At 38.9% G+C, this 12,847-nt stretch overlaps 2 protein-coding genes across 3 annotated transcripts; both read left to right on the top strand.

Annotated features, from left to right (window-relative positions):
• Positions 1-464: 464 nt before the first annotated feature.
• Positions 465-7,539, top strand: LOC128679816 (uncharacterized). Its single transcript, XM_053762273.1, has 8 exons — positions 465-612; positions 1,361-1,489; positions 2,412-3,182; positions 4,028-4,242; positions 5,049-5,214; positions 5,790-6,014; positions 6,259-6,451; positions 6,960-7,539. Exons 1-8 carry the CDS (start codon positions 549-551, stop codon positions 7,069-7,071), a joined length of 1,875 nt encoding a protein of 624 aa, XP_053618248.1. The 5' UTR covers positions 465-548; the 3' UTR covers positions 7,072-7,539.
• A 546-nt stretch (positions 7,540-8,085) lies between these two features.
• LOC128679759 (uncharacterized) lies at positions 8,086-12,587 on the top strand. Of its 2 annotated transcripts, none has more exons than XM_053762184.2 (5): positions 8,086-8,305; positions 8,376-10,315; positions 11,253-11,371; positions 11,844-11,980; positions 12,316-12,587. In XM_053762184.2, exons 1-5 carry the CDS (start codon positions 8,242-8,244, stop codon positions 12,546-12,548), a joined length of 2,493 nt encoding a protein of 830 aa, XP_053618159.1. In that variant the 5' UTR covers positions 8,086-8,241; the 3' UTR covers positions 12,549-12,587. The 2 variants fall into 2 exon arrangements, with proteins under 2 accessions (XP_053618159.1, XP_053618160.1); XM_053762185.2 differs by having other exon boundaries at positions 8,087-8,305; positions 11,844-11,977.
• The last annotated feature ends 260 nt before the right edge of the window (positions 12,588-12,847 follow it).

Genomic DNA, 12,847 nt, shown 5'->3' with positions numbered 1-12,847 from the left:
CTGTATCTACGTTTTGTCTAATAATTCCTAAAACAATTTGATTTTAGACAGACTGGATTTTGCATATATTTTTAATAATTAATATGTTATTTTTTTATATAAATAACTCGGTTTCTAAGCGACGTATCGCGATGAAACCCGTGCCAGATTGAATTGATGATTGATTAATGAATTTCTTCAATATCTTCTACGTAAATACATAAGCCTAGTTATAGTTTTATTATATTTATAAATTATTTAAACAGTACATTTTGTGTTTTTCAGTAACTTTATTATTTCCTATCTTTAGGGATCATTTTCATTTAAATTAATTAACTTTTGCAAAACATATGTGTATTAATGAACTGAAGTAACATAAATTTATACAGAAATAATATACAGACGTACAGTCCTCTGTACATGTTTATGTAATTTGCCACTTAAGCTCAGTAATCGAGCATTGGTATCAGCGTTTAATTAAAACATAATTTACGACTTCCTCCTACGACTAATGAATAAAGTTCTAACGGCCAAATTGCTTTAAACATTAGATTGGATATGATCGCATAATGATTGTGACGATATTTTTAAGTTTCCTGGTAATATATGTCAACGGGGTGGACTGTGTGCTTTGTAAGTGCCTCCATTTTTTAAGCTAGAAATACACTATCCGATGAATATCCGCGAATCAACGTAAGCACATTGCGTAGTTAACATGCGAGTTTTTTTTTCAACGTTAGGAAAAAAAAATAAAGTACTTTAAATGCACGTTGATAAAAATCTTTGCCTATAGCCTATATATTCTTAGCATAAAGCTTATTTTATTCTAGGTGGGTACCTAGAATAAAATAAGCTTTATGCCTAGGCTAAATTAAAAAAAAAATACATTTGCGTTTAGTTTGAATAAAAATAATCACCAGTTATTAAATAAACACAGTAACGATGTCTTTTATTTTAGTTATAACGGAGTTAGTTATACCTACATTAAAACTTTTCGTACTGCAATACTCGAAATAGTTTACTACTACTTTGTATTATTACTGTTATTCATAAAAAGTCAAAGCATACTTTAAGATAAAGTATGTTTTTAATTTGGAATTGACAGAACGAGATGAAATATATTTTTATAAACAAACCTTCTAAATTAAACATAAATTGACTGAGTTATATTGTGTTAAACGCTTGACTTTTTAGTTCATAATGTTATATTATAGATAATATAATTCAATATCTTAAATAATATAAAGACACTACCTAATTAGGCTAAAAAGTCTGTTATAAAGTCAATAAATTAGTTTTGTTTAATTTAAATATATCCCACCGGTTGGTCTGTGTTTTCGGTAGTTTATCGTTTTTGACGTGTAACGTCATTGGATAACAGCGGTCGGAGAGACGTCAAAACTGTGTGTGCCGACGGAAAATATAGACGGGCCCCGGCACAGCTGCATATGCGGGACTGACGGTGTCTACCACTGCGTGCGGAGAGTGGACTACCTCGAGGACCGATCAGGTAAGTTGAAATATATACGTGTGGTCTGAGGGCCCACTTCTTGAATGAAATATGTTCTAATTATATTTATCTAGGACGAATACAGGGTTACTGGTATCTATCGCATAACCTTACAAAAGCGCATAAAGTTTTACATAAGGTACATAGAGACTAACATCTTTTGTTCTACGATTTTTGTCTAAACGTAATAAATACAAAAAAAAACCTTTTTTTAGTTTTAATGTCGTTTCTATAAAACGTTAACTCTATGTTCGATTCCGCTACATAACGCTACTGTACTGCTGCTACTCGTGTTGCTTGGCTATTACATAGAGTTAAGATGTGTAGAATCGCAAATTAGATTGTATTTTTTATATGAAAAAAAAAGTACGAATCACGAAAAGTCGTAGAATAAATGTTGCTGGTTTTGATGTACCCAAAGTCTTTATTAGGTTTTGCGTTTGATACCATCCAGTAAACCTGTATATAAAATTAATTATCTATTATTTATACAAAGCAAGAAATGCTGACTTGATGTCGTTAAGGTTGATAAATGGTGTGGCAACTAGCAATGTCGAAGACCGTGCGAATTGGAGACGAGTAGGATAACAGACCCTGAGCTCCGACGCTCAGTGGCTGGAAGATAAACTTTCAAATGAAAAACAGAGAGAGGAAATCAAAGCAGATATAAATATCTGTTTCGTGGAAGCGATTGTTGTAACGTTTATAATACGCAGTTATGCAAATCTTAAGTTCAATACTTAAATCACAGATTTAAATATTACCACAAAATTATGCTTGAGGAGGAATGCGTGTACCTATATATAATTCCGTATATAAAAGTTGGCTTTGATTAAATTCAAAAGATAGTACAACTACTAGACATTTAAACTATGATATTTTTGAAAAATCAATACACTTAAATTGTGTATGTATCTTTCAGAAATCAACATGCTCTTCCAACAAAGACAATGCGAGCCGAACTACACATACCAAGAGCAAAACCTTATCTGCACCTGCAATGAGTTTGGTGACTGGCGCTCAAAGAACTGCTACCAAAACTTCCACATCATCAGAGCCAGGGACATGTTGAGCACCCCCGCACTAAGAACCAAAGAATTTTCTTGCATGCCTAACAAGATGTATCTAGTTGACTGCAACATGTGCATCTGCGACGAGTCCGGCTACATCGATCCTTCACGTTGTACCACTAGAACTTGCACGAAAGGCCACAAAATAGATCGCTGCGTGTTCGGAGACATATTGAGAACGACAGATGAGCTATGCTCGTGTAGTGACATCAACGTCTACATTGATAGACTCTGTGTTAGCATCTCCGAGCATAGAATCCAGAAGATAAAAAACGAACTTTTCGACGTACTGATCCAACATGATACACGTTTGCGCACTATACCCGTGTTTTCTGATCGTTGTTCGCAGGCGGATTTGGCAGAAGTCGATTGCAACACATGTTATTGTATTGCAGGGAATTGGGCTTGTACAAATAAAAAATGTGAGATCACTAAGAAGGTAGAGAAGTTGAGGAATCGTAAGAAAGCTTTCCTGAGTTTACCTGAAGTTTTTAGTGACAAAGAAACGTGTGTACCATTTAGGAAGTACCGGTACCGATGCAACACGTGTATATGCTCAAAGAAAAAAGTGCTGTCTTGTACTTCAATGATTTGTTTGGAAGCGTTGCTTAGTACATCTGACTAATATTGATTTCATTCTTTGAATACAATTAAATTTGAATTATTTTTACGTTTATAACCATTTCTTTCACCTATGTTATATTTTTTTTAGATAGGTTATTAACTACGGTTGATAAAAACGCTCTGAGAAATACCAATAGGCGTTGATCATGTGTGTAGCATGTATAGTTTTTGAGAAGGTGGGCCCTCAGACGACACTATGAGGACTGAGGGCCTTTCGTAAAACATCGTAACTCCCTTATTTGGCTTTCACAAAATCTAATTCCAACTTTCACAATTCTTTTGGAATGTTCACTAAATCCCAGGCATAATTTCATAGAATTTCAAGAAATAGGCCCTCAGACCACACGCACATTATGAAGCATTCAATAAATTTCTTAATTAGCCAATCATAGCGCGCCAGCCAATCATAGCGTGCCAACACATCCAGGGTTTGGCACGCTATGATTGGCTGAAGTATTTTAGCGCGATGTAAAAATCTGGTTTCTGCGCAGGTAGGTAGTTGGTATATTGGTGTAAATTATATAATAAAAGTACTTATTTAGATTGTACTTAAGTAGTTGCACATTAAACGAAGACAGCGTGGCGGGATGACATGGATGGTTTCCAACCGAAATGGCGGCGAGAATATTATTAGCATTTCCGTACAACATTCTAATATTTTTTTATTGTATTTTTTCGAATATATTTACAAAGAATATAATACAAAGAATATAATATAACATTATGAACTGAATACCAAATCGTTTATTTTATTTTAAATAATAGCTTAGAACACAATTCAAGTAAAACAATTACGTGTTATTACCACCAAAATAATCTTACGTTTGACGCAAAACTTTTTTAGCGGACGCTACTAGAAACATTCACACCCCCAATGCGAACGGGAACATTCCAGAGATTCGTGATGGAGAAGAATGCGAAGAAGGCAAGTTGTATAGGAAGGAATGCAATATCTGCCGGTGCACTATGAAGAAGGACCTCAAGTGCACCAAAAAAATGTGTTTTAAAGGAAAAGACAGAAATAAATTGAAGAAAAGCAAAGGCGACCAATTAGAAAAAGTATATTGAATTTTATCTTTACATATTATAAAAAGAAATTCCTTTGTCGCGTGTCCGTGTGAACGCGATAATCTCAAAAACGAGTGGACGAATTTTTATACGGTTTTTATTAATAGAGAGTGTAATTCCTAAGGAAGGTATAGTGTATAACCGAGCGAAGCCGGGACGGGCCGCTAGTTATAATTAGTATGAACCCGCTAATCCGTATTGGGCCCACTTTTTAATGACAGATTAATATAATAAAGGTATAGATAGTGTTTTGTTACATATTCATGAATGAATCAACCTGCAAATATTTATAAAAACCAGATATAGATTCGTGTACATACTCATGTGGGATTCAAAACTGGGACCTTTCGATCATAGACCTCACAGACAGTCTTAACCACTGGACCATCACGGCTTCTATGTTTTTTGTCATCTTTTTCTCAATCCCTTTATTTTGGTGCAAATTTCAAACATCCCTACACAATGACTAGAGACGTCCTCTGTAGCCGTCGTACCAGACTTCAGTGCTGGAGTCCCGGGTTCGATCCCCGATCAGGTCTAGATGGAAAATGATATTGCCCAAATTAACCCAGATCTTGGATATTTATCTATTTAAGTAATAATTAAGTTTCGAGTTGATACCCATAAAACAAGTCTCGAACTTTCTTTGGTGATTGATAACTCAGTCTGTGTGATTAGGCCTTATAATTCCTGTACCACTTTATCTACTTTCCACTTTGTCGACTAGTTTTTGAGTTAACTCAACAACTGACATGTGGGTTAGGTTTATCTGCCCTCGACTGTACATTTCGAGACAGGTACCATACCATAAGAAACAGCTGGACTTACCCGAGCTTCCGACCGGTGCCTGTGGCGTAGGCAAGTTCTATAAGAAGGGCTGTAGGAAGTGCTACTGCGAACATGATAGGAAAGCCGTCTGTGCTGACGGTCCTGTTGGGCCAAATTGTAAACTTGAAATTAAATGTGAGTTCGTATGATTATCCTATTAATCTATACTATTTATTATTATAAAGAGGTAAGCGTTTGTGAGTTTGTGACTTTGTATGTTTGAGGCGGGTGATCTCCGAAACTACCAAACTGATTTCAAATATTCTTTCACCATTAGAAAGGTACTTTATCCAAGATTGCTATAGGCTATATTTTATCTCAAAATTCCCACGGGAGCGAAGCCCCGGGGAACATCTAGTCCTAACAAATTTTATAATTATGCGTAAGTAAGTTTGTTATTTCTTCACACTACTGAACCAATCTTGCATACATGTAGTTTGAAGTGTAGAAAGGACATAAGGTACTTTTCATCCCGGAAAAATAAGTGTTCCCGTGGGAAATTTACGCAGGCGAAATCTACTGGACGGATTGTTATGAAATTTGGTACACAGATAGAATATAACCTGGAATAATACATACAATTTAATCCTGAAATTCCCACAGGAGTATTATATATGTTTACTATATGTGCACAGATGTTTATTATATGTGTACAGATGTATGTATGTATGTTAGTTGTCATTGTCTTTGAACAGCGTATTATCTTCCAGCTTACCGAGACTCGACACCGGACGATTATGGCGTAAAAACCGACAAGATAGACATAACGAAGCTACTGGAACTGCCCAACCTGTCCACTAAGTGCGACCCCGGCCACACATATAAGGTGGACTGCAACACATGCATCTGTCTCGCTAATAAGAACCTGCTCTGCACCCACAACTTTTGCTTGAGCATCGATGACATGAATAAAGTCGAGGCCAGGAAAAGATCAGGTAATCAATTATTTTATTACAAGCTTTATTTTAGTTTCATCTGTCCCGTTGTAAGTCTGTAATCAAATCTTGCAAATTAGATTTCTTCGAATCGATACGATGGTGAGATGAGAGTGAAATGAAAACCCGCAATAAGCCCTCAGACGTCTTAACCACTGGACTACCACCTGTTCGAAACATGAAGAAGGATACTTAAGGTAACTTAACGGAATATGCTGGTACCGACTAAATGACTTATTTTCAGGACTACCATGCTCCAAAGACGTGAAAGAGGACCCCTGCATGATATGCCGCTGCGTGGACGACAAGCTGACCTGTGAAGCTGTGAAGAAGTGCCAGGAGCAGTCCAGGAAGCGGCTTCATGGAGCCCTGGACAGCTCCCGTGCCCCCCTCAGTCTGACCAAGGGCCAGGATTGCATACCCGGAACTGTTTACAAGTATGTGTGGCTTCAGTTTTATTTGTGTTTGTTTTTTATTATATTCTCTACAAGCTTTTGCCAGCGGCTTCGCCCGTGTAAATTTCCAACGGAAACAGTTATTTTTCCGGGATGAAAATACCATATGTCCTTCTCCATATTTTAGACTACAACATTTCATGAAGATTGGTTGATTAGATAGAGCGTGAAGATGTAACAAACAAACAAATTTACTTTGCATTTATAATATTAGTAATAAAAATAAATGAAATAAATAAATTGATGATTATACACACGTCCTTATCAAAATCAAAATCGAATCAGAATCCGAATTCAGAAATTAGGCCTTCACAGGCACTTTTTCACGTCATATTCTAAATTAAATGATGTTTACCAAAGCTACAAACTACTTATTTGACACAATGCGAACACGATATGGAAATGGAGACAGAACGGGGACGTTAGTAACGCAGACCTTTAGTAACCTTAATGGTTCCTTAAGATATAAGAATAGTTATTTGTGTTGCAGAGATAGATGCAATAGATGCTACTGCCAGGAAGACAGGGCGCTGCGCTGCACGGCCATGACCTGCCTCAACTACATGCAGGCCCTCAGCCTTCAGAAACCGAACAGCGACTAAACACTACGATTATCCTAATTTCTTAAACTTTAATGCCGGCTCCACACTGTCGCCGAACTAGGACAGAATGCCGACGCGAATGCGTGAACATTGCTCAATTTGTATGCGTGCTTTTGTTTACCGCAATGAAAAATCAACAATGTGCACAAAGGGCTTAGTGCGAGTTTGCTATTTATATCTCACCATCGAGTCGATTCGAAGTGAGACACAGCGAACCAATCATAATGCGCCGTTGTGACGCAACAACAACTAACCCGAAATGTCATTGGTTCGCTGCTTTTCACTTCGAATCGTTTCGATAGTGAGAAGTGAAATGCAAACCCAGACGTTTGGCGAAGGAGCCGGCATAAGGTTGGCGCAAACCCAATATGTATAAATGACACGTTTACTTTGTAATGACATAAGTGGCTAAGTTCAACGTATAACGATCTACATAATGAATATTCTATTTTTAAATTATGCAATTCATTCAATTGTTTTTTTTTTCCTTTAATATTTGTCTTATCCTATACTTATATAAACCTAGTCGAGGCGTGTTCCGCTCTAATATAGTAATATACTCCCGTGGATGTCGTACGAGGTGACTAAGGGACACACACACAGCCTTAATAGCTGATAGGGAACAATAGCATTTCCAAAGAGTCAGGCAGGTAGCCAGTCGTAAAATCATAGCCAAATGTTATGGTTATTTCTTTACGTGAGCCCTGGGCTTTGGGGCGTCACAACTCTGTATGTAATCGGGAACACGCAAAGATGAAAGAGAGATAAATATACTACTTAAGTGAAACTAGGTAAACCCAAACTCAACCATAGTCTTTATTGCAATAACAACAGGTAAAAAAACCGGTAAAAGTTCCTATTTGTACTAAAATAGTAATGTTGGGTACCTATACCTAATAGATATACCTAGTTACATGCACGAGAAAGCAAGTTAATTTATTTACGATAAAATCTTTAAAGCCAATAGCAATTCCAATTTTATATCTTTCCTCATTAACTGGGCAGGCAACAAATTGAAAATTTAATTGATTTTTTTACGGGCGCCCTAATAAATAACGGCGGTAATAAAAGGCAAACTTAAAAAATGACGGGATTTTATTAACATGCACACATTTCACGCGTGAAATTAATTTTAACGATCAATTGATTTACATTTTATTCAGTGAGACAATGCCGGCGAAAACGGTATTACTAGCATTCATCTCACAATTACTTCTATCTTCATCTTCCAATCGTGAGTACTCCATTTTTCACCATCCTTTCCATTCCAAATTCGAATATAATTAACCTTTCCTTCGCTCCAGGTACGTGCGTGCCATATTCACAATACCTCGAGAATGGGAAGCTGTGTGTGTGCGACAACAACGGACAGCTTAACGAGACGAACTGCCACGTGATTGGTCGGCGTCGACACATGTGTCCGTCCGGACAGATCATCTGGCAGGGCTGCAACCAGTGCATCTGTCAGGAGAGTGGCCAACTCGCGTGCTCCATGCGCGTCTGCCCGGACGAGACTAACAAGAGAGCCCCCAGTCCCGTGAAACAAACGATCACGCCAGCTGTCCCCAACACAAGCTGGTGCGTCCCTTACAGATCTTACTACGTCAACTGCAGCGTTTGCGTCTGCCCCCCTTCCGCACAAATCTCCGAAGCGAAGTGCGTCAGAGACAAATTCTGCACAATAGAAGAGTCAGCATCTTTGAAGAAACTCGTGTCAGGAAACAACGTCTGTATACCAAACGTCATGTACTTATTCCCCTGTTTGCAATGCTTATGCTCCGACGGTGGCATATTCTCGTTGGACAAATGCGTAGCCACCTGCCACAGCAACCAGAAGTCAAAACAGAAATGCACGCCCAGAATCTTCTTCAAAAAAGACTGCAATGTCTGTTGGTGTCCCGACGAAGGCTTTCTTGACGAGAAATTCTGCACCAACGCAGTCTGTAATAATACTTCGAAGTTAAAAATGCTCAGGGTCGAGAGAAGGAACACGAATAAATGTGTACCAAATAGTTTCACGAAACCGAAATGTTTTTATTGCATTTGTACTTCTGATGGGAAGATTAACGAGAAAGCATGTCTCCAATTAGACTGCTTGAAAAAGTTTGAAGAGTTGAAAGATGAATGCACTCCAGGGGAGATGGTCTCAGTCTGCATACAATGCCTATGCTTGCGCAACGGACAGACGTACTCGGAATACTGCTCTAAATCCTGTACATCGCAAAGCCGACTCGAAATTTTTATCAGAGTTTTAAATGAAAGTATCACAAACGACCAACTCTTAGACCGGAACATTATTAGAAGTAACATTGTCAATAACTTCTGTCAACCCTACTCCGTTTACAAAAAGGATAACAAATATTGTATTTGTCCCGAAAACGGATACATTGACATGAAAGCTTGCGCAATAGCCGTTGAGTATCCTTTTGATAATATTAATAGTACGCATAAGTTGGTAACTACAGAGAAGAGTAAAGAACATGCGTCTGATTTAAAGAAATGTGACCCACATACTTTTGTTCAAATTGATTGCAACACGTGTTACTGCTCAAAGAACGGCACGATAGACCCCCAATGGTGTACGTACGATGATTGCGAATCTAAAAGAATAATAGCAAAAGGTCGAAAATCTGTTATCGCTATGTCGAACTCTGAACTGAGCAACACTTGCACGCCAGGATCAGTGCTGAAGGAGGGCTGTAATTTCTGCATATGTCCAAACAACGGAAGCTATTTCGGAAGAACATGTACAAAAAATACATGCGATGCAACCGGCGGAGTAAACGAGGTGAAAGATGAGATAATAACATGTGACCCCTTGACGTATTTTGTCGTGGACTGCAACACTTGCTTGTGCCCGGAAGACGGCATCAAGAATGTGGGAAGATGTTCAAAGAATATATGTGAGAAATCATTTTTGAGGTCGAGTGCATGCGAGCCGGGGCATTTGTTCAGTGAGGACTGTAACGTGTGCGTGTGTCCTCCGAATGGTGACAGGAATGATAGGGTCTGCACAAACCACACTTGCTCGGAAGCCGATGCGCCTTGGAAGAGGATATTTAAGATTTCGCAGAACTTGCTTTCGAACCAGCCAAGCGACGGAATCCGGCAGCTGGACGTGTGTTTCCCCGGCGAGGAGTTTACCATCGGCTGCAAGCTCTGTATATGCCCTGATATTGGACTGAAAGCCTACGCCACGTGCACACATATGCAATGCGAAGAAGAACATTCTCCGAATCTAACTGTAAGTGGGAATTTTTAATCGATTTATCCTTAAACGATGCCAAGTCAAAAACCAGGTATGGCTGTCGTCAAGTTTGCCCGTATTGATGTCATAAACATTTAAAGGTTAAAATAAATATGATTTAAATAGTAATTTGCTTATTATTTATTCCCTTTAACGCACTGAGACGGACCAGGGTAGAAACGAGAAAGGCATACCTGGTTTATTCAATAGAACTCGCAGGTTATAGATGTGGCCAGTTCGACCAACACACTTGTTCATACAATAGATTAGTGCTGTGGTGGTATTGTTGGTAGGTTATAATATGTGTAGCAACGAGCCAACAAAAACCAGAAAGAACAAGAATGTGATAGGTTGTCCATCTCAACAACCACATGACAATATTCACAACGTCAAGAACTTGATGTAATGTGATAAATTATGTAAGATCAACCGTTATTAATTAACAACTAGCTCCGCTCCGGCGTCGCTCCCGTGGATATTTTCGGGATAAAAGGGTACTTATCTGCTATTCTAAGTTACAATTCTACACGTGTACCAGATTTCATAGAACTCCGTTCAGTAAGTACCTACCCAGATTCACCGAGATCGAGTATCATATTGTAAGAGCTCAGTCCCCATTGCTCACCGCGCTCCGTCGTCTTGATGTCCGTTGACAGAGAACCCAGAATAATGTATCAAGTTTCGACTTACGTCAATGGACGTCATTGTCACAACCGTCAGTGTCGAAAAAGGAAAACAACGGAGCTACAACATGCTGCGTCGTCGCTATGGAGCACGACTGAAACCAGGCTCTCATGAGTCATTTCTTAAGCGCCATGTCTCTGCGTCCTATTTCTTTAGTGGTCAATTTTTGTTTATTTTTTGAAATCTATTCTTGGTCACTCACTTAATGCTTACCTAACTAATTGTTCTACCTTTTCCTCCACCACGGCAGTCGAGTCAAACCCAACAGAATCTGAGGCGAGCGAAAGAAGAACACTGCGTGGAACAGACTGTGAACGGGCCTGGAGAGATGTACTGGAAGTGTACCGCTGGCTCCATGTACATCATGAGGTACATACACGGTGTTTTATCATCATCATCATCTCAGCCACAAGAAGTCCACTGCTGGTCTCTCCCAAAGAATTCCACAATGACCGTTTGAAAGCAGCTTGCGTCCAGCGTCTTTCTGCAACTTTGACGACAGCTCACCTCTTAATGAATGTTCAGCGCTTGCCGGCACGTGATTGACATCTAGAGTTTTACCGCCGTCAGCTCTGCGCACCCGCTGCCGCACCACACACTTGATGAAATGTTGTGATGTTTTATTTATTTTCCACGTATTATTCTATTATTAAAGATGATAACTGATTTGTAAAACCCTGTAAATTTCGCAAAATCACAGTAAATTTCATTAGTCTTTCATCAAGTCCCGTTGTTATTCTCGTCTGTGACTTCTCCGACGGACTAGGGATTTGAGACGTCATGTCTCAAACCCTAGTCCGTCGAAGAAATAGTGTTTAGGCTTACTGACTGATATTTCCAGGTGTAAGGAGTGCATCTGCCCGATGTCTGGAGATCTGATGGCATTCTGTCGTCCTATGAGAGGCTATTGCGAGCAGAAATTCCCTAATGTCAACTATCCAGCCTTACTGGGGAGAAGAAACGACGGAGGCAAAGGTAGTACGTAGTCATAATTTTGTTTAGTTTCACCTGTCCCGTTGTCTGCAATCAAATCTTGCAAGTTAGATTTCTCCTACTTCCTACTTCCAGTTGTCTTAAAGAGTTGAGCACGAGAACCTTTTTTATTTGATTCAGCTGACGTTTCAACTAATTCGCAGTCGCATGTAGTCCTAAGCTCCATCCACTCCTAAAAATGCGAAAGTTTAAATAACACTATCATACATAAAATCCGGGTAATCGAAGCTCATCCTAAATGGAAGAATTTTTTTAGAAAGAAGACAGTGTTGACAGTAATGATCCAAAATTCAATATTTTCAATTTGTTTTTTAATTTAGTCGTAGATGTCACCGGCTCCGACATCCCGGACCTGGCCACCCCCCTGGACCACAACCACACAGCCCACAAGTGCTACAAACCAGGGAAGATCATGGACGAGTGCTTCATCTGCGAGTGTGACGACGGTGAGATGGTAGTCATTGAGGAGCACTGCTACAAGAGTGCCGCGGATAAATGCAGGGACGCGCAGCCGGACTTCTTGAAGGATATCGATTGGAATAATCATAATTAGCACAATTTATTTGTTTTATTTCTTTGCTGATGCCAAAGACCCTAGATGATCAGCCTTTGGATAATTAAATCAACATTATTTACAACTAGATGTTGCACGGGGCTTCGCTCTCGTGGGAATTTTGGGATACAATATAGCCTATAAAATAGTAAATACTATACTCTAGTGTGTTATAAATAAAATAAATAAATAGCAATCTTGGATAATAAACCTTTCTATTGGTGAAAATCGGTTCGGTAGTTTTGGAGATTAGACGCCTCAAACATACAAGGGCCATTCTCAAAATTGAGCAGCAAAAC

The sequence above is a fragment of the Plodia interpunctella genome, chromosome 22 (genome assembly GCF_027563975.2).
Source record: "Plodia interpunctella isolate USDA-ARS_2022_Savannah chromosome 22, ilPloInte3.2, whole genome shotgun sequence".
In the NCBI taxonomy this organism is placed as follows: domain Eukaryota; kingdom Metazoa; phylum Arthropoda; class Insecta; order Lepidoptera; family Pyralidae; genus Plodia; species Plodia interpunctella.
The sequence above is the reverse complement of the archived record's forward strand: the minus strand, read 5'-3'. Positions and strand labels throughout refer to the sequence as shown.

Coding starts and splice junctions, on each gene's coding strand:
- LOC128679816 (XM_053762273.1), top strand. CDS start 549: ATGATTGTGACGATATTTTTAAGTTTCCTGGTAATATATGTCAACGGG. Junction 1,490..2,411: donor CTACCTCGAGGACCGATCAG/GTAAGTTGAAAT, acceptor TGTATCTTTCAG/AAATCAACATGCTCTTCCAA. Junction 5,215..5,789: donor TTGTAAACTTGAAATTAAAT/GTGAGTTCGTAT, acceptor ATTATCTTCCAG/CTTACCGAGACTCGACACCG.
- LOC128679759 (XM_053762184.2), top strand. CDS start 8,242: ATGCCGGCGAAAACGGTATTACTAGCATTCATCTCACAATTACTTCTA. Junction 8,306..8,375: donor TCTATCTTCATCTTCCAATC/GTGAGTACTCCA, acceptor CCTTCGCTCCAG/GTACGTGCGTGCCATATTCA. Junction 11,372..11,843: donor GGCTCCATGTACATCATGAG/GTACATACACGG, acceptor TGATATTTCCAG/GTGTAAGGAGTGCATCTGCC.